This window comes from Ornithorhynchus anatinus, chromosome 3 (genome assembly GCF_004115215.2).
Source record: "Ornithorhynchus anatinus isolate Pmale09 chromosome 3, mOrnAna1.pri.v4, whole genome shotgun sequence".
Taxonomy (NCBI): Eukaryota; Metazoa; Chordata; class Mammalia; order Monotremata; family Ornithorhynchidae; genus Ornithorhynchus; species Ornithorhynchus anatinus.
Window position 1 is genome coordinate 136,100,452 of NC_041730.1, and position 20,051 is coordinate 136,120,502.

The 20,051-nt window shown below is 48.4% G+C and overlaps 1 protein-coding gene across 12 annotated transcripts in view; it reads right to left on the reverse strand.

Annotated features, from left to right (window-relative positions):
• The window catches only part of JAKMIP3 (Janus kinase and microtubule interacting protein 3), a 201,420-nt gene that overhangs the window by 105,348 nt on the left and 76,021 nt on the right, over positions 1 to 20,051 (reverse strand). For all 12 annotated transcript variants that reach the window (XM_029060716.2, XM_039911633.1, XM_029060715.2 and 9 more), the window contains exon 3: positions 10,437 to 10,934. In XM_029060716.2, coding sequence (XP_028916549.1) covers positions 10,437 to 10,934 — 498 coding nt within the window. The remainder of the gene's footprint in view (positions 1 to 10,436; positions 10,935 to 20,051) is intronic.

The following is a 20,051-nucleotide window of genomic DNA, read 5'->3' on the forward strand; positions in this document are numbered from 1 at the left end:
GAAACCAACGGGGTTTCTTTCCCGGGAGACCTCTGAATGGAGGAAACTCTTTCAGCAGTTAGGCCCGGTTTCCAAGGGGGCCTAATGATTCTGAGGGGAGATCAGTAAATAAAGTTGTTGGAAACCAGAGACGACTCTTTCCGGTAATGAAGGGGGTCACTATCGTTATTATTTATTGCATCCGTCCAGGGCTTATTTTTGTGCCAAGCTCTATATTATAATTATGGTATTTGTTCAGTGCTTACTATGTGTCAAGCACTGTTCTAAACGCTGGGGCAGATACAAAGTAATCAGGTTGTCCCACGTGGGACTCACAGTCTTAATCCCCATTCTACAGATGAGGCACAGGGAAGTTAAGTGACTTGCCCAAGGTCACACAGCAGACAAGTGGCAGAGCGGGGATTAAAACCCCTGACCTTCGGACTCTCAGGCCTGCGCTCTATCCGCTACGCCATGCTGCTTCTCACAGATACACTCAGTTTTCCTTCTAATAACCATAGGAACAGTGTGGCCCAGTGGAAAGAGCCCGGGCTTGGGAGTCAGAGGTTGTGGGTTCTAATCCTGGCTCCGCCGCTTGCCAGCTCATGTGACTTTGGGCAAGTCACTTAACTTCTCTGGGCCTCAGGTACCTCATCTGTAAAATGGGGATTAAAACCGGGAGCCCCACGTGGAACAACCTGATCACCTTGTATTCCCCCAGTGCTTAGAACAGTGCTTGGCACATAGTAAGCACTTAACAAATACCACCATTTATTTTTTATTTTATTTTTAGGATATCTGTTAAGCGTTTACTCTGTGTAAGCACTCTACTAAGCATTGGGGTAGATACAAGATCATCAGGTCCTACATGGGGCAGGAGGGAGCACAGGTATTGAATTCCCATTTTGCAGAAGCAAAAAGAAGTGAAGTGACCTGCCCGAGATCACAAAGCCAAGTGGCGGATTGAGGATTAGAACCCAAGTTTTCTGACTCCCAGGCCTGCAGTCTTTTTACTAGGCCAGGCTGCTTAGAAATAAACACTTAACAAAAATCTATTATTATCATAACAATAATTATAATGATAGTAGTTGTAGTATATTGAGAGCAGGGACCGTGTCTGTTTACTCTCCCAAGAGCTTAATATTCCTTCATTCATTCAATCGTATTTATTGAGCACTTACTGTGTGCTGACCACTGTACTAAGCGCTTGGAAAGTGCAAGTCGGCAATAGACACAATCCCTGCCCACTCTGGGTTTACAGTCTAGGGGGAGGGAGACAGACATCAAAACAAATAAATAGGCATCAATATAAATAAACAGAATTATGGCTATATAAATAAATACGTAAGTGTTGTGGTGTGGGGAGGGGGGAAGAGCAAAAGGAGCTGAGTTAAGGTTAGGAGGAAAGGATGGGAGGCTGAGGAAAGGGGGGCTTAGTCTGGGAAGGCCTCCTGGGGGAGGTGTGCCTTTAGTAGGGCTTTGAAGGGGGGAAGAGTCATTGTTTGGCGGATGTGAGGAGGGAGGGCGTTCCAGGCCAGAGGCAGGACGTGGGCCGGGGTCGACGGCGGGACGGGAGAGCTGGAGGCCCAGGGAGAAGGTTAGCGGCACCAGAGGAGCGGAGTGTGCGGGCTGGCAGGGAGGAGGAGAGAAGGGAGGGGAGGTAGGAGGGGGTGAGGGGATGGACGGCTTGGCAGCCAAGAGTGAGGAGCTTTTGTTTGACAGTGTGGCTCAATGGAAAGAGCCCGGGTTTGGGAGTCAGAGGACATGGGTTCTAATCCCGCCTCCGCCACTTGTCTGCTGTGTAAACCTGGGCAAGTCACTTCACTTCTCTGGGCCTCAGTCCCCTCATCTGTAAAATGGGGATTAAGACTGTGAGCCCCACATGGGACAACCTAATCACCTGGTATCTACATCAACACTTAGAACAGTGCTTGGCACATAATAAGCGCTTAACAAATACCATTGTTATTATTATTATATGGAGGTTGATAGGCAATCGCTGGAGATATTTGATGGGCGGGGGGGGGACATGTCCTGAATATTTCTGTAGAAAGAGAATCTGGGCAGCAGAGTGAAGCATGAACTGAAGTGGGGAGAGGCAGGGGATTGGGAGGTCAGAAAGGAGGCTGATGCAGTTATCCAGGCGGGATAGGATGACTGATTGTACTGATGGGAGAGCGGTTTGGATGGAGGGGAAAGGACGGATCTTGGCGATACTATGAAGGTGAGACCGGCAGGTTTTGGTGACGGACTGGACGTGTGGGGTGAATGAGAGAGCGGAGTCAAAGATGATGCCAAAGTTGTGGGCTTGTGAGATGGGAAAGTGCCATCGACAGTGATGGGAAAGTCAGGGAGAGGACAGGGTTTGGGAGGGAAGATAAGGAGCTCTGTCTTGGACAGGTTGAGTTTTAGGTGGCGGGAGGACATCCAGGTAAAATTGTCACATCCAAGAGGAGATGTCACATAATATAGTGTCTTCACACAGTAAGCACTCCCCCTTCTAGTCTGTGAGCCAGCTGATGGGTAGGCATTGTCTCTGTTGCCAAATTGTACTTTCCAAGCAGTTTAGTACAGTGCTCTGCACACAGTAAGCGCTCAATAAATACGATTGAATGAATGAATGAATAAATCCCATCGGACGAGTAATAGCAGTATTTATTGAGTCCCTCACTGGGTGCAGTGTATTGTGTTCAGAGCTTGGGAGATAACATATTCCTTTTGCCACTACGAGCTTACAATCTAGAAGGGAAGAAATAAATAAAAATACAATTATTTCCAACTAGGGCAGTCAAATGACTGAATGTGCCTACATTTGAGTTGGATGCACGAGTGTGAGGAGATGGATGTGTTGTAGATGACTGACGGGTCTCTGTGTCTTTAGATGCTGGGAATTAATCAGGGAAGGCTTTTGGGAGGAGATGGCCTTTCAGGGAGGCTTTGAATGTGGGGAGGGCTGAGATCCAATTCAATAATAACTCACTGTGGTGTTTAAGCACTTACTAAGTACCAGCATTATTATTATTTTCATTACTAATGAGCCTTCAGTGTGTACAGAACACTGTACTAAACGCTTTAGAGAGGACCAAACAACAGAGCTGAGAGACACATTCCACGCCCACAAGAAGCTCGTTGTTTAGAAGGGGAGACAGATACTGATAAAAATAAATAAATTACGGCTTTGGACACCAGTGCTGTGGAGCTGTCGGTGGAGTGAATATCAACTCCCTGGTACAGCACTTCTTAATCGAGGGTTTAAGCTTGCGGTTTTCCACTTAATTTATGAGCTCCTTTGTCTTTGTTCATCGGTGCTATCCAAGCCACGGAGCTCACCGATAATATCCTTGAACCGAAGTCGCCAATATCACAGGTAATAAGAAAAAAAGTCTTTTGTAGAATCAATACCTACCCCGTCAGTGAGACTCACTTAAGGATTCTTAGAGCTCCAACTTTTCAGTCTCCCTCAGGCTGAAAACCAGATATCGTAATTGCGATTTTCCCCGCGCTTTAATTTTTAATACAACATACCCACGGAAATTAAAATGTGCTGTAGTCGAATGGCTAAAAGATTATTATTGTTTCAAGGCCAATCTTACGATACAGAGATTTCTGACCCGGGGAACGGAATATGATGGAAAGTAATAATTAGAGAGGATAGCAGGCTTCATATTTAAGCATTCAATCACCTTTCCCCCTCCTACTTCTTCACCTCACGGCTTTCCTACTCCAAACTAGACCACACACTTTGCTCGCCTAATGCCAATCTACTCACTGGGCCTCCATCTCGCCTGTCTCGCCGCCGACCTCTGGCCCACGTCCTGCCTCTGGCCTGGAACGCCCTCCCGCTTCATATCTGACAGTTATTCTCCCCTCCTTCAAAGTCTTATTGAAGGCCCATCTCCTCCAAGAGGCCTTCCCCGACTGAACCTTCCTTTCCTCTTCTCCCACTCCCTGCTGCGTCGCCCTGACTCGCTCCCTTTATTCACCCCCTCCCTCAACCCCACAGCACCGCCGTCCATATCCGTAATGTATTTTTTTATATTAGCATCTGTCTCCCCGACTGTCAGCTCGTTGTGGGCAGGCAACGTGTCTGTTTAACTCTCCCAAGCGCTTTGTACAGCGCTTCGCACACAGTGAGCCCTCAATAAATACGACTGATCGATGCGGATTCTCACCGAACAGGTGACCGAGGATGTTTTTCTAGACAGGTTTCCAACAGGTTCCAAGACCCCCCCTCATTAGTACCTTAGTGCTGATTCCATTAACCATCTTCGATGTCTTCACAGAAGGTACGGAAGGTTTAAACGGAGGATGTAATTAAAATGAAGGATCTTACATGCACAGTTAGTCACCCATCTGCTCACAGAAACGAGGGGGGAAAGAGTCCAGACGTCAGAATCCTCAAGCCAGAAGGGAAATCAAGCCAGTGCAGCCAGCTACCTGCTTCCAGGCAGGGAATATTAACCGCCACAGATGGTGGTCTCTTTTTCTCCCGAAGATTCTCAGCGGTTGAAACGCCCCAAGCATCCTTCCATCCTCTCCCCTCTGTCCTCCTGCTGAGAGTCGATCCAACCCTGCCCATCTCCAAGAAGAAGCGTGGCTGAGTGCCTAGAGCCCGGGCCTGGGAGTCAGAAAGCCCTGGGTTCTAATTCCGGCTCTGCCGCTCGTCTGTTGTGTGACCTTGGGCAAGTCACTTCACTTCTGTGCCTGAGTTACTCCATCGGTAAGATGGGGATTAAGACTGGGAGTCCCACGCGGGAGTCCCGATATACTTGTATCTACCCCAGGGCTTAGAACGGTGCCTGGCACATAGTAAGCACTCGATAAATACGACTGAATGAATGAATGAACAAATGCCACAAATATTATTATCACTATTGGCCGCGGAGGCAACCGATCAGCATCAAACCCATAAAACTCCTGGGAGAGGGCGAGAACCAAGGCCTGTGTAGCTTGGTCGCTGACAGTGATGAAATAATAATAAAAATTATAATGATAATAATAATGATAATGGCATTTGTTAAGCGCTTATTTACTTAACTCAGTCCTGGGGCTGGATACAAGCAAATAGAGTTGGAACCAGTCCCTGTCCCACGGGGCAGGAGAGGGGGGGTCACAATCTTAATCCCCATTTGCCAGATGAGTAACTGAAGCCCAGAGAAGTGAAGTGACTTGCCCAAGGTCACTCAGCAGACAAGCGGTAGAGCCGGGATAAGAACCCAGGTCCTTCTGAATCCCAGGCCCGAGCTCTATCCACCGCACCGTGATGTTGTCGGTAGGATGGGAGGGCAGAATTAAAGTAGGAGAGGATGAATTAAAGTAGGAGAAGACGAATTAAAGTAGGAGAGGATAAAGAAGGAGAGGGTGAATTAAAGTAGGAGAGGATGGATTTATGATGGACAAGGGTGGTCTTCTGTGCTTCATTCCCTGAAAAAGTTGTGTGTGTGAGTGTGTGTGCGTCTACACTCATCTCCCTTGGTCTATTTCTCAGACATATCCCTACCTCAGACTTTTTCCTCTGTGCATGCCTCCGCCCCTCTGGGTCCGTATTCATTCAAGCGTCTTTATCGAGCTCTTACTGTGTACACAGAGCACTGTACTAAGCCCTTGGAAAGTATCCTTCTGAGAGTCAAATAACAGTCCTCCCCAATTATAAGTTTCCCACTGTGCTCGTGCTATATTATAAAGCCATCAGGCATTACAGCACTGTTTCTCTCTTTGAAATAACCCTGCAAAGCGTATTTTGGTTAGACACCCCTCTTCCGCAGTATGGCCGAGGGGAAAGAGCACAGATTCAGGAGTCCCAATTACAGTCCCACCTCGGCTACTGGCCTGCAGAGAGACCTTGGGCAGGTTACTTATCCTCTTTGGGCTTCAGTGTCCTCATCTATAAAATGGGGCTAAGATACCTGCCCTCTTAAAGGGGAGTCCCTTTGGGACAGAGGCTGTGTCCGATAGGATTTTATTTAGGGGTCTGTCTCCTTTGCTATATTGTAAGCTCCCTAAGGATGGGGGATCAGGGCTGTTAACTCTACTGCATTCTCCCAAAAGCTTAGCACAGTGCTCTGCACAGAGAAAGCACTCCGTGCAGAAAAATGGATTGATTATCTTATATCTTCTCCTGTGCTTAGCAAGCGCTTGGCCCATACTAAGAGTTAAATAAATGTCATTACTATGTGAGCTCGATGCGGGCAGGGAGTGTCTCTCTTTATTGCTGCATTGTAATAATAATGAATGTATTTGTTGAGCGCTTACTCTGTGCCAAGCACCGTTCTAAGCACTGGGGTAGATACAGGTCATCAGGTTGTCCCACGTGGGGCTCACAGTCTTCATCCCCGTTTTATAGGGGAGGTAACTGAGGCACAGAGAAGTGAAGTGACTTGCCCCAAGTCGCACAGCTGATAAATGGAGTCAGGATCAGAACCCAGGACCTCGGACTCCCAAGCCCGGGCTCTTGCCACTAAGCCACGCTGCTTAATGCGCTTGGCAAGCGCTTAGTGGAGTGCTCTGCATTCATTCATTCATTCAAGCGTATTTATTGAGCTCTTCCTGTGTGCAGCGCACTGTGCTAAGTGCTTGGGAAGTACAATTGGGCAACAAATAGAGACAACCCCTATCCAACAATGGGCTCACAGTCACAGTCTTGTCTGCACACAGTAAGCGCTCAATAAATACGACTGAATAAATACTGAGTAGTGAAATATTCAAACAGAAAGATAAGTTTATTGTTATATTGTACTCTCCCAGGCTCCTAGTACAGCGCTCTGCACACAGTAAGCGCTCGATAAAACGACTGAATGAATGAAGGCAAGTTGAATTTAGCCTTAGAGAAAGGGGCTGGGTCCAACCTAATTAACTGCATCTACCCCAGAGCTAAGAACGGTATTTAACTTAGTAAGCACTTAACTAATGTTGGGCAGGGATCGTCTCTATCTGTTGCCGGATTGTACCTTCCAAGCGCTTAGTACAGTGCTCTGCACACAGTAAGCACTCAATAAAGACCGAATGAATGAACTAATACCATAAAAACCGGATCTATTTAAGCATAGAGAATGAAGCTCTCTAGCGTTTTCGCACGCGGCGCCTATTTTCTGAGAAGGTTGTGAAAGGTAATATTTTAAAAATTAAGTATTTATGTATCATATTAAAATAGATAATTCCACGTATGTTGCGACTGGTACATATTTAGGTGGTTCTATGATCAGGTAACTATTTATCATAGTTTTTTATCACTGAAAATGGATTCATATACATTCATATATCAAATTATTTGACTCACCGTGTCTAAGAATACCACATCAATCAATCAGTGGGATGGATTGAGTGCTTACTCTGTGCAGAACACTGTACTAACCAGTTGGGAGAGTGCGCTAGACCGAATACAAAGAATCCCTTCTCTCAAGGAGCTTCGGTCAACACTGAAAATCAACCGTCCACCGTGAAAAGTAGTAGAAGGTGAAAGCCTGATTAAACCAAAGTCGATATTCACAAATCAAATTGTCTTTCCGGCAAAAGAGGCAACTGCACCCAACCCTGCAGAAAGGCAACGTAAAAATATAACAGAGAACACGTGCCCCCGTGTGGGATACGGATTGTATCGAGTCCGATTATCCTGTGATGAAAATATTAATGCTGATGGCATTTGTTAGGCGCTTACTATGCGTCCAGCACTGCTCTAAACGCTGGAGTAGATACAAACTGATCAGGTGGGATTCAGTCTTAATCCCCATTTGACAGATGAGGGAACTGAGGCACGGAGATATGAAGTGGCTCACCCGAGGTCACAGAGCAGACAAGTGGCAGATCCAGGATTAGAACCCAGGTCCTACTGATGCCTAGGCCCGGGCTCTAACCACTAGGCCATGCTGCTTCCATGTTGTATCTACCCCAGCGCTTAGAAGAGTGCTTGATGCATAGTAAGCACTGAACAAACACCGTTAAAAGCAAACCCCCAAACACAATATCTTTCTGTGACACAAGGTAGTCCAGACCACGGATCCCGCTTTGACCTTTTCACCACCCCCACCCCCCACGCTCATAGGTAAATTTCACCGTCAGTGGTGTCTTCTTGGAATATGTTCTCCCCCTCTGGACTGTAAGCTCCTTCTGAGCAGGGAATGTGTCCATTTATTGCTGTATCGTACTTTCCCAAGCGTTTAGTCCAGTGCTCTGCACTCGGGAAGCGCTCAATAAATACGACAATGAATGAATGGAGAAAAGAGAACTCTATAGACATTTATATCGACACCTATTAGAGGCAGATGTAGACCTAGTGAAAAAGCACGGCCCTGGGAGGGAGTCGACCTGAGTACAGAGAAGCAGCGTGGCTTAGTGGAAAGAGCCCGGGCTTGGGAGTCAGAGGTCATGGGTTCTAATCCTGCTCTGCCACTTGTCTGCTGTGGGACCTTGGGCAAGTGCCTCAATTACCTCATCTGTAAAAATGGGGATTAAAAAATATGAGCCCCACGTGGGACAATCCGATTACCCTGTATCTATCCCAGCGCTTAGAACAGTGCTCTGCACATAGTAAGTGCTTAACAAATACCATAATTATTCATTATCATCATTATTATTCTAATCCTGGCTCCGCCTGTTGCCTGCCGTGCGCCCTACAGGTCAAATCATTTAACTTCTCTGTGCCTCGGCTTCCTCATCTGGGGATTCGACGTGAGAAGCGAGCGCTAACTACAGTGCTCCGGACACAGCAAGCGCTCCATAAATAGGATCCAGTGAATGAGAAGCAGTGTGGCCTAGCGGAGAGAGCACGAGCCTGGGAGTCAGAAGGACGTGAGCATGGGCAACTCACTTAAATTCTGTGGGCCTCAACTTCCTCATCTGTAAAATGGGGATTAAGGCCGAGATCCCCATGAGGGAAACGGACTACGTCCGACCCGATTAGCTTGCATCCGCCCCAGTGCTTAGAACAGTGCTTGAGTAAGCGCTTAAATACGACCGTTATTATTCTTGTAATCCCCTCTTATTATCTTAAACTCACTGTGGAAAGGGAATGTGTCTGTTACACTGCTTTACTGTTCTCACTTGGCTACTCCCCTACTCCAGCCCAGCCCGCACGCTTCGCTCCTCTAATGCCAACCTTCTCCCTGGGCCTCCATCTCGCCTGTCTCGCCGCCGACCTCTCGCCCACATCCCGCCTCTGGGAACGCTCTCCCTTCTCAAATCCATCAATGATTCTCCCCTCTTCAAAGCCGTATCGAAGGCCCGCCTCCTCCAGAAGGCCTTCCCTGACTAAGGCCCCCTTTCTTCTTCTCCCTCTCCCTTCTGCATTTCCATCTCCCCTCCCCGTCCCAAGGCACTTACGTCTATATCCAAAATGTATTCCCATTACTGCCTGTCTCCCCTCTATACCATAAGCATAGAGGAGCAGCGTGGCTCAGTGGAAAGAGCCCGGGCTTGGGAGTCAGAGGTCATGGGTTCGAATCTCGGCTCTGCCACTTGTCAGCTGTGTGACTCTGGGCAAGTCACTTCACTTCTCTGGGCCTCAGTTTCCTCATCTGGAAAATGGGGCTTAACTGTGAGCCTCACGAGGGACAACCCGATTACCCTGTATCTCCCCCAGCGCTTAGAGCAGTGCTCTGCACATAATAAGCGCTTAATAAACACCAACGTTATTATTATTATAAGCTCATTCTGGGCAGGGAATGTGCTTGTTATATTGTGGTGTCATATTCTCTCAAGCGTTTAATACAGGGCCCTGAACACAGTAAGTGCTCAATAAATATGATTGATTGAATTCTCCCAAGCGCTTAGTACAGTGCCCTGCACACAGTAAGTGCTCAATAAACATGACTGACTGGTTGATTGAATTCTCCCAAGAGCTTGAAGCAGCGTGGCTCAGTGGAAAGAGCCCGGGCTTGGGAGTCAGAGATCGTGGGTTCTAACCCCGGCCCCGCCACTTGTCTGCTGTGTGACCTTGGGCAAGTCACTTAACCTCTCTGGGCCTCAGTGACCTCATCTGTAAAATGGGCGTGAGCCCCACGTGGGACAACCTGATTACCTTGTTTCTACCCCAGGCTTAGAACAGTGCTTGGCACATAGTGAGCGATGAACAAATGCCATCACTGTTATCATTTCAGTGCTCTGCACAAAATAAGTGCTCAGTAAATATGATTGATTGATTGATTATTTCATCTAGGGGGCACTTGAAGAGGAAACCAGTGACAGAGATATTCTCTCCATGGGTGCATGAGTGGCTGAAGAGCCCAACAGTGGAGCCACAGTTTGGGTGTTTAATGGGGGGGGTTTATGGCATTTGTTAAGCACTTACTATGCCCCGGGCACTGTTCTAAGCGCCGACAGCCCCCACGACACTGCACTCCACCAAAAAATCAGTCTCCTGAGTTGAACGATTCTTGCCTTCCTGGACATCCTACTCCAGCAACGGAGAAATGAGAAGGTCGGTCACCCTTAGACACAAAGGAAAAGGCCAACGTCTCACATACCAGCCGACGGATTTCTCTTTCGCACTCTCTCTTGATGCGGGTGATCTCCTCCTGATGAAGGTGATACACACTCCTTATCTCCGCCGCCTTAATTTTATCCGCTTGGATGACGATCGTCAGAGCTTCTTCCACTTGCTTCTTGGCCCCCTTGAGCTCCGAAATCTCCTGCTGCATCTTAATCTTCTCAAACTCGAACCCTCTCTTGGCTTCTTCTTTCGCTTCGGTAAAGAGCACCGTTTTGACTTTCTCCGGGGCCCCGTCCCTCAGGGCATTGAGGAGGGCCTGAAGCCGCTGGTTCTCGTTGTCTTTAATTTTGATGACTCGCAAGAGCTCAGCCTCGTGTTGCCGCAGAAGGTTTTCGCGGACGGCCTGAAGCTCCTTCATCTTCTCCTCGTGAAGCTTCGTCTTCAGCTCGGTCACCAGGACTATGTTTTTATGCTGCTCGTGCTCTTTGACTTGCTTGATTTCCTGGTTCTTCTCCCGCTCCACCTTGCTGACCTGAAAAATGCAGAGAGACAATCAGCCCGGGTTGGCCGACCGAGGCGTCCGAGGACCTAGATTATTCATTCGATAGTACTTATTGAGCGCTTACTATGTGCGATGCACCGTACTAAGCGCTTGGAATGGACAATTCGGCAACAGATAGAGACAATCCCTGCCCACTGACTGGCTTACGGTCAGTTGAAAGATCCTCCGTTATGGAATCTTATTATTAATGATATGAATATCTCCCAAGAGCTTAGTACAGTGCCCTGCACACAGTAGGTGCTCAATAAATATGACGGATTGATTGACTGGATTCTCCCAAGAGCTTGAAGGAGCGTCGCTTAGTGAAAAGAGCCCGGGGCTTGGGAGTCAGAGGTCGTGGGTTCTAATCCCAGCTCCGCCGCTTGTCTGCTCTCTGACCTTTGGCAAGTCACGTAACTTCTCTGTGCCTCAATGACCTTATTAGTATTTATTATTAATAATTATTATTATTAATGATGATGATGATGGTATTTACTATGTGCCGAGCACCGTTCTAAGCACCGAGGTGGATACCAGGTCAGCAGGTTGTCTCCCGTGGGGCTCACAGTCTTCATCCCCATTTGACAGATGAGGGAAATGAAGCACAGATAACTGAAGTGACTGGCCCAAAGTCACACAGCTGAGAAGCAGCGTGGCTCAGTGGAAAGAGCACGGGCTTTGGAGTCAGAGGTCATGAGTTCAAATCCCGGCTCCGCCACTTGTCAGCTGTGTGACTGTGGGCAAGTCACTTAACTTCTCTGTGCCTCAGTTCCCTCATCTGTAAAATGGGGATGAAGACCGTGAGCCCCACGTGGGACAACCTGATTCCCTTGTGTCTACCCCAGCGCTTAGAACAGTGCTTGGCACATAGTAAGCGCATAACAAATACCAACATTATTATGAGAAGTGGCGGAACCAGGATTAGAACCCACGACCTCTGACTCCCAAGCCTCTGCTCTTTCCACTAAGCCACACCGCTTCTCAATTAATTGCAGCGCTGATCGTTCACGTTCTCTGCGGCAAACTTGCCGGCTCTGTGCATCATCGGGCCGTTCTTCCTTAAAGCTGGCAAGACTAAATATCTGGCGAAGAAACGCAGTGTATGTCTCCAATAATCCCCATGATAACTGTGGTAGTTGTTAAGCGCCGTGACTTAGCGGACAGAGGCCGGGCTTGGGAGTCAGAGGTTGTGGGTTCTAATCCCACTCCTGCCACTTGCCTGCTGTGTGACTTTGGGCAAGTCACTTCACTTCTCCGGGCCTCAGTTCCCTCATCTCTAAAATAAGGATGAATCCTGTGAGCCCTACGTGAGACACCCTGATGACCTTTATCTACCCCAGCGCTTAGACAACAGTGCCTGGCACATAGTAGTCACTTAACAAATGCCATCGTTATTATTATTATTATTATTATGTGCTAGGCACTGTACTAAGCACTGGGTTGGACTGGAGCAAATCAAGTTAGACACAGTCCCTGTCCCATGTAGGGCTCAATGTCTTAATCTCCATTTTACAGATGAGGTCACCGAGGCACAGAGAAATTAAGCGACTCACCCAAGGTCACCCAGCAGACAAGTGGCTGATCTAAGATTAGAACCCTGGTCCTTCTGACTCCCAGGCCCGGGCTCTAGCCTAGCTTTTCTGTGCCTCAGTCACCTCATCTGTAAAATGGGGATTAAGACTGTGAGCCCCACTTGCGACAACCCGATCACCTTGTAACCACCCCAGCGCTGAGAACAGTGCTTGGCACATAGTAAGCGCTTAACAGATATCATCGTCATCATCACTATGCCATGCTGCTTCTCTGCCAAGTTGGGTGACTCTGGGCAGCTCACTTAGCTTTTCTGTGCCTCAGTTTCCTCCCCCGATTAGACTGTAAGCCTGTCGATGGGCAGGGATTGTCTCTATCTGTTGCCGAATTGTACATTCCAAGCGCTTAGTACAGTGCTCTGCACATAGTAAGCGCTCAATAAATACTATCGAATGAATGAATAAATAAAGCTGGGATTCAATACCAGTCCTCCCACCTACTTAGGCTGTGAACCCCATGTGGGAGAGGGACTGTGTCCCACGTGGTTATCTTGTTTCTACCCCAGTGCTTAGCACATAGCGTTTTAACAAACACCACGCTTCTTGTTGTTTCTAGATGCTTGGGAGAGTATACGCTAAAAGTAAAAGACCAAAGCTCCTGCCCTCCGGGAGCCTGTATTCTAATCGAGGTGCTGACAAAATAGCCCGATCGTTATTGATAACGTATCGGGGACAATCGAAATGACACCGCAGTGAATCGGGCAATCATTTTAATAGGTGGATGACTGCACTGCACAAAATCGAATGAAGTTCAAAAAAGGCCAAAAGGGACGTGGGGGTGATCGAACCACAATAAATGAGCTCTATTTTGAGGTCTCTGGGGTTCTCATTATCACCGAGGCTCTTGGAGAGGAAAGCCGCTAGGATCCAATTGATACCTCTTGAAAAACCGGCTGCTTCTGAGAATAATCAATCGATCGATGGGATTTAATGAGCGCTTATGGGTCCAGGGTAATAATAATAATGTTGGTATTTGTTAAGCGCTTACTATGTGCAGAGCACTGGTCTAAGCGCTGGGGGAGATACAGGGTAATCAGGTTGTCCCAGGTGAGGTTCACGGTCTTAATCCCCATTTTACAGATGAGGTAACTGAGGCCCAGAGAAGTGAACTGACTTGCCCACAGTCACACAGGTGACAAGCGGCAGGTCTGGGGTTCGAACTCATGACTTCTGACTCCCAAGCCCGGGCTCTTTCCATTGAGCCACGCTGCTTCTCTAGACTGTGAGCTCATAGTGGGCAGGGAGTGTGTCTGTTCATTGTTCTAGTGTACGAAGCGCTCGGGAGAGTCCCGAAACATACAGTGGGTAGACATGATCTACCCACTTTAGAGAAGCAGCGTGGCTCAGTGGAAAGAGCCCGGGCTTGGGAGTCAGAGGTCATGGGTTCGAATCCCAGACCTGCCGCTTGTCAGCTGTGTGACTGTGGGCAAGTCACTTCACTTCTCTGTGCCTCGGTTCCCTCATCTGTAAAATGGGGATTAACTGTGAGTCTCACGTGGGACAACCCGATTACCCTGTATCTACCCCAGCACTTAGAACAGTGCCCTGCACATAATAAGCGCTTAACAAATACAAATACCAACATTATTATTATGATCCTGTCCACAAGGACTAGGAGCGTGGCCTAGTGGAGAGAGGCTCTCGTTATATCCCGGCTAGACTACTGTGTCAGCCTTCTCTCTGACCTCCCTTCCTCCTCTCTCGCCCCGCTCCGGTCTATTCTTCACTCCGCCGCCCGGCTCATCTTCCCGCAGAAACGATCCGGGCATGTCACTCCCCTTCTTAAACAACTCCAGTGGTTGCCTATCGACCTCCGCTCCAAACAAAAACTCCTCACTCTAGGCTTCGAGGCTCTCCGTCACCTTGCCCCCTCCTACCTCTCCTCTCTTCTCTCTTTCTACTGCCCACCCCGCACGCTCTGCCGCTCACCTCCTCACCGTCCCCCGTTCTCGCCCATCCCGCCGTCGACCTCTGGCCCACGTCCTCCCGCGGTCCCGGAACGCCCTCCCTCCTCACCTCCGCCAGACTGATTCTCTTCCCCTCTTCAAAACCCTACTTAAAACTCACCTCCTCCGAGAGGCCTTCCCAGACTGAACTCCTCTTCTCCCTCTACTCCCTCTGCCACCCCCCCTTTACCTCTCCGCAGCTAAACCCCCTTTTTCCCCTTTTCCCTCTGCTCCTCCCCCTCTCCCTTCCCCTCCCCTCGGCACCGTACTCGTCCGCTCGACTGTATATACTTTCATCACCCTATTGATTTTGTTAACGAGATGTACATCGCCTCGATTCTATTCAGTCGCCATCGGTTTTTACGAGACTTTCTTCCCCTCGACTATATCGCCGTCGTCCTCGTCCGTCCGTCTCCCCCGATCGGACCGTGAGCCCGTCAGACGGCGGGGACTGTCTCTATCTGTTGCCGACTTGTTCGTTCCAAGCGCTTAGTACGGTGCTCTGCACATAGGAAGCGCTCAATAAATACTATTGAATGAATGAATGAATGAATGAATGAAAGAGAGCCCGGGCCAGGGGGTCAAAGGACCTGGGTTCGAATCCTGTAGCCTCCACGACTGGTGGGTGACTGTGGCCAAGTCCTTTCACTTCTCTTTGTCTCAGTTGCCTCATCTGTAAAACGGGGATTGGATGCCTGTCCTCCTTCCTGCTTAGACTGTGAGCCCCGTGTGGGAACAAGAGACCGTGTCCTATCTATTTTTCTTCTACCTACCCCGGCCCTTAGTACAGTGCTCGGCAAAGAGTCAGTCCTTAAGAAATATCTCAATTACGAAGGCGCTAGGTTCAAAGGGCCTGAAAGGACTGCTCTACGATGAGCCTTGGTGGCCTGATTTCGAGAAGCAGCATGGCTTCGTGGAAAGAACAAAGGCTTGGGAGTCAGAGGTCGTGGGTTCTAATCCCGGCTCCGTCGGTTGTCAGCTGCGTGACTGTGGGCAAGTCACTTCACTTCTCTGGGCCTCAGTTACCTTATCTGGAATATGGGGATGAAGACTGTGAGACCCACGTGGGACAATCTGATTACCTTGTATCTACCCCAGCGCTTAGAACAGTGCTCTGCATATAGTAAGCGCTTAACAAATACCAACACTACCCCACTGCTTAAAACAGTGCTTGGCACATAGTAAGCACTTAACAAATACAAGCAGCATGGAGCAGCAGCATGGTTTAGAGGAAAGAGCACTGGCCTGGGTGTCAGGAGGTCATGGGTTCTAATCTTGACTCAGCCACTCGTCTGCTGTGTGACCTTGAGCAATTCGCTTCATTTCTCTGGGCCTCAGTTACCTCATCTGGAAAATGGGGATTGAGACTGTGAGCCCTTTGTGGAACAGGGACTGTGTCCAACCCGATTTGCTGCTATCCATCTCAGCGCCTAGTACAGTTCATTCATTCATTCAATAGTATTTACTGAGCGCTTACTATGTGCAGAGCACCGTACTAAGCACTTGGGACGAACAAGTCGGCAACAGATAGAGACGGTCCCCGCCGTCTGACGGGCTCACGGTCCGATCGGGGGAGACGGACGGACGAGAACGATGGCAATGAATAGAGTCGAGGGGAAGAACGTCTCGTAAAAACCGACGGAGACTGAATAGAATCGAGGCGATGTACATCTCGTTAACAAAATCAATAGGGTGATGAAAATATATACAGTCGAGCGGACGAGTACGGTGCCGAGGGGAGGGGAAGGGAGAGGGGGAGGAGCGGAGGGAGATGGGGGGAGAAGAGGGTTAAGCCGCGGAGAGGTGAAGGGGGGCGGTAGAAGGAGTAGAGGGAGAAGGGGAGCTCAGTGTGGGAAGGCCTCTCGGAGAAGGTGAGTTTTAAGTAGGGTTTTGAAGAGGGGAAGAGAATCAGTTTGGCGGAGGTGAGGAGGGAGGGCGTTCCGGGACCGCGGGAGGACCGGCACATAGTAAGCACTTAACAAATACCATAAAAATAACCATTACTATTATCAGAGCAGGAGGGGGAGAGTCTGAAATGGTTCCTGTGACAGAGTTCCGGCCACACGGAGACGGTGTCCAACCTAACTCACCTGTATCTACCCCAGTGTTTAGCGTGGCCTAGTGGAAAGAGCCCGGGCCTGGGAGTCAGAGGACCTGGGTTCTAATCCCGGCTCCGCCACTTGTCTGCTGTGTGACCTCGGGCTAGTCACTTTACTTCTCGGGGCCTCGGTTCCCTCATCTGCAAAATGGGGATTGAGACCGTGAGCCCCATGTGGGACAGGGACTGTATCCAACCTGATTAGCGTATATCTAACCCAGCGCTTAGTAGACTGCCTGGCACAGGGTAGGTGCTTAACAATAACATAACTATTAATGATTATTATTATTAAAGTGTTTGACATATAGTAAGCCCTTAAGAAATATCAATAAAATTAAAAAGAAGCCAACGGAATCCATTCGCTCGGTTTCCCCGTTGGTCGTCCGCTGTCTGATTCCGAGACGGCCCCACGTAACTTTATGTTAGAAGCATGGGATCATGTCTACCAACTCTATTGAACTGTGCTCTCCCAAGGGCTTAGTACAGTGTTCTCCACACAGTGAGAGCTCAATAAATACCACTTATTGACTGAGGAGGGAGTGGGTTTTACCATACACTTAAGCAGAGGCGCGTGACTCAGTGGAAAGAGCCCGGGCTTGGGAGTCAGAGGTCGTGGGTTCTAATCCCGGCTCCACCACTTGGCAGCAGTGTGACTTTGGGCAAGTCACTTCTCTGTGCCTCAGTTACCTCATTTGTAAAATAGGGATGAAGACTGTGAGCCCCGTGTGGGACAATCTGATTACCTTGTATCTACCCCAGTGCTTAGAACAGTGCTCGGCATATAGTAAGCGCTTAACAAACACCATGATAAATGATTCCTTTGTTCATTAGTTCATTGAAATGTACTTACTGAGTGCTTCCTGCGGGCAGAGCACTGTACCAAGCGCTTGGGAGAGGACAACATAGCAACAAACAGGCGCATTCCTGCCCACAGCGAGCTCACAGTCTGGAGGGATCTTGATAAGAGTGCCCGGAGATGCGCCATTAAGCACTTTTCCATAAGTGCTCAAATTTGACTGAAATGCATTTCGGAGCGAGGGGTTAGAGCGAGGGGTTAGAGGGGGATGACTGACTTATTCCTGAAAGGTAACCCCTGATCATTAATATATGATTATAGTTGATAGAAGAAATTAATCTAAGAGATTAGTCACTACTGAAAGGAAAAGTCCAATCTTGATATACACGTGCTCATAAGAGTAGAGGCTTCAGAAAAGAAGATAATAATAATGATGATAATTGTGGTATTTGTAAAGTGCTTCCTTTGTGGCATTCAATGGTATTTATTGAGCGCTGATCGTGTCCGAAGCACTGTAATAAACACCTGGGAGAGTACAATACAACAATAAAAGAGCACATTCCCTGCCCACGACGAGTTTACAGTCTAGAGGAAAATAGACTGGCAAATATTGTACTAAGCCCTGGGACGGACACAAGAAATATTTATCTAAGAGATTAGCCACTTCTGACAAGAAAGGTCCAACCATTCCTTGCAAGTTCCCATAAGAGCAGAAATTTTAGAAAAAAAATAATAATCATAATTGTGCTATTTGTAAAGTGCTTACTATGGGGCAAACTCTTTACTAAGCACTAGGATGTTATAAAAATAATAATAATAATGTTGGTATTTGTTAAGTGCTTACTATGTGCCAAGCACTGTTCTAAGTGCCGGGGTAGATTCAAGGAAATGAGGTTGCCCCACATAGGGCTCACAGTCTTCATCCCCATTTTGCAGATGAGGTCACTGAGGCTCAGAGAAGTGAAGTGACTTGGCCAAGGTCACACAGCTGACAAGCGGTGGAGCTGGGATTAGAACCTGTGCTCTTTCCACTAAGCCACGTTTCTTCTCTATGTGACCTTGGCCAAGTCACTTCACTTCTCTGGGCCTCAGTCACCTCATCTGTAAGATGGGGACGAAGACTGTGAGCTCCACGCGGGACAGGGACTGTGTCCAACCTGATAAGCTTGTACCTACCCTGGCATTCAGTGCTTGGCACATAGTAAGCGCTTAACAAACACCCCAGTTATTATTATCATAGACACAAGATAACCAGTCGGGCGCAGTCCCCGTCCCTCATGGGGTCCACAGTCGAAACGGGAAGGAGAAGAGGAATGGAGCCTCCATTTCCCAGAGGGGGAAACGGAGATCACCACAGTATTTCAAGAACCGGTAAAACGAAGGCAGTGGAAATTAAACGCGAACAAGACAGCGCACGAAGGAACGATCCAAGCCCTGCATCCCACCAAGTCTCTCCTCTCTCTCAACATCGGGTATTAACCAGACGGGATCCCTTTCTCTTCCCGGCATCTTTCATTTCGGAAGTAATGAAAGGAAGGGCTGGTTTTCTCTGCTGTAATCAAAACTCACGCAGCGCCTTCCCATATGTCTCCCAACGGATTCCCCCAGGGAAAGGTAATTTGCCTCATTTCTCACCGTGATCCTCAATGATGACAGCCCACATTAAGGAAGAAAAATTTGCTGTCGGGTGAAGAACAACGGCACAGCGCCGTAAATGAATTAAACTGGCCTCCAGGTATGAATGTGAAACCTGAAAGGAAGATCACGGCACTGAAGGCTCCTGAGGTGCACTTATTCCCGGTCATTCTGTCATCTGCAAAGAAGCAGGATGGTCTAGTGGACGGAGTCCGGGCCTGGGAGTCAGAAGGTCATGGGTTCTAATCCCGGCTCTGCCCCATGTCTGCTGGGTGGCCTCGGGCAGGAGACTTCACTCCTCTGTGCCACAGTTCCCTCATCTTTAAAAAGGGAATTGAGACCGTGAGCGCCATGAGGGACACGGACTACGTCCAACCCCATTTGCTCGTGTCCACTCCAGTGCTCGCTATAATGTTTGGCTTAGAGTAAGCGCTTAACAGATATCACAATTATTGTTCTTACGTCAAAAATTGGACAAATCTCAGAACTTTTAATACGCTTGAGAAACCCAGTGGTGCTCATTTAATCGTTTGGATCGTAGTTTTTTTTTAAAAAAAAAAACCTGGAAGCCCAAGAACACTGAATTCTTATTTATTTATTTTTTTGCTTTAACAGCTCAGTAGAGTTGGTAGACCCGATCCCTGTCCTCTGGGAGCTTCTAACACGGGACATAAAGTTGCGTGGGGCCGTCTCGGAATGAGACGGTGGACGGCTCACGGGGAAACCGGACCGATGGACTCTGTTGGCATCTTCTTGATTTTACTGGTATTTGTTAAGCGCTTGTTATGTGTCAAACTGTTAATAATATATTAATAGTTGCGTTATTGTTAAGTGCTTACTATGTGCCAGCCACCGTATTAAGCGCTGGGGTATACGCTAATCAGGTTGGACCCAGTCCCTGTCCCACGTGGGTTCACAGTCTCCATCCCCATTTGGCAGATGAGGGAATTGAGGCCCAGAGAAGTCAAGTGACTTGCACAAGGTCATACAGCAGACAAGTGATGGAGCCGGGATTAGAACCCAGGTCCTCTTCTGGCCTACTTC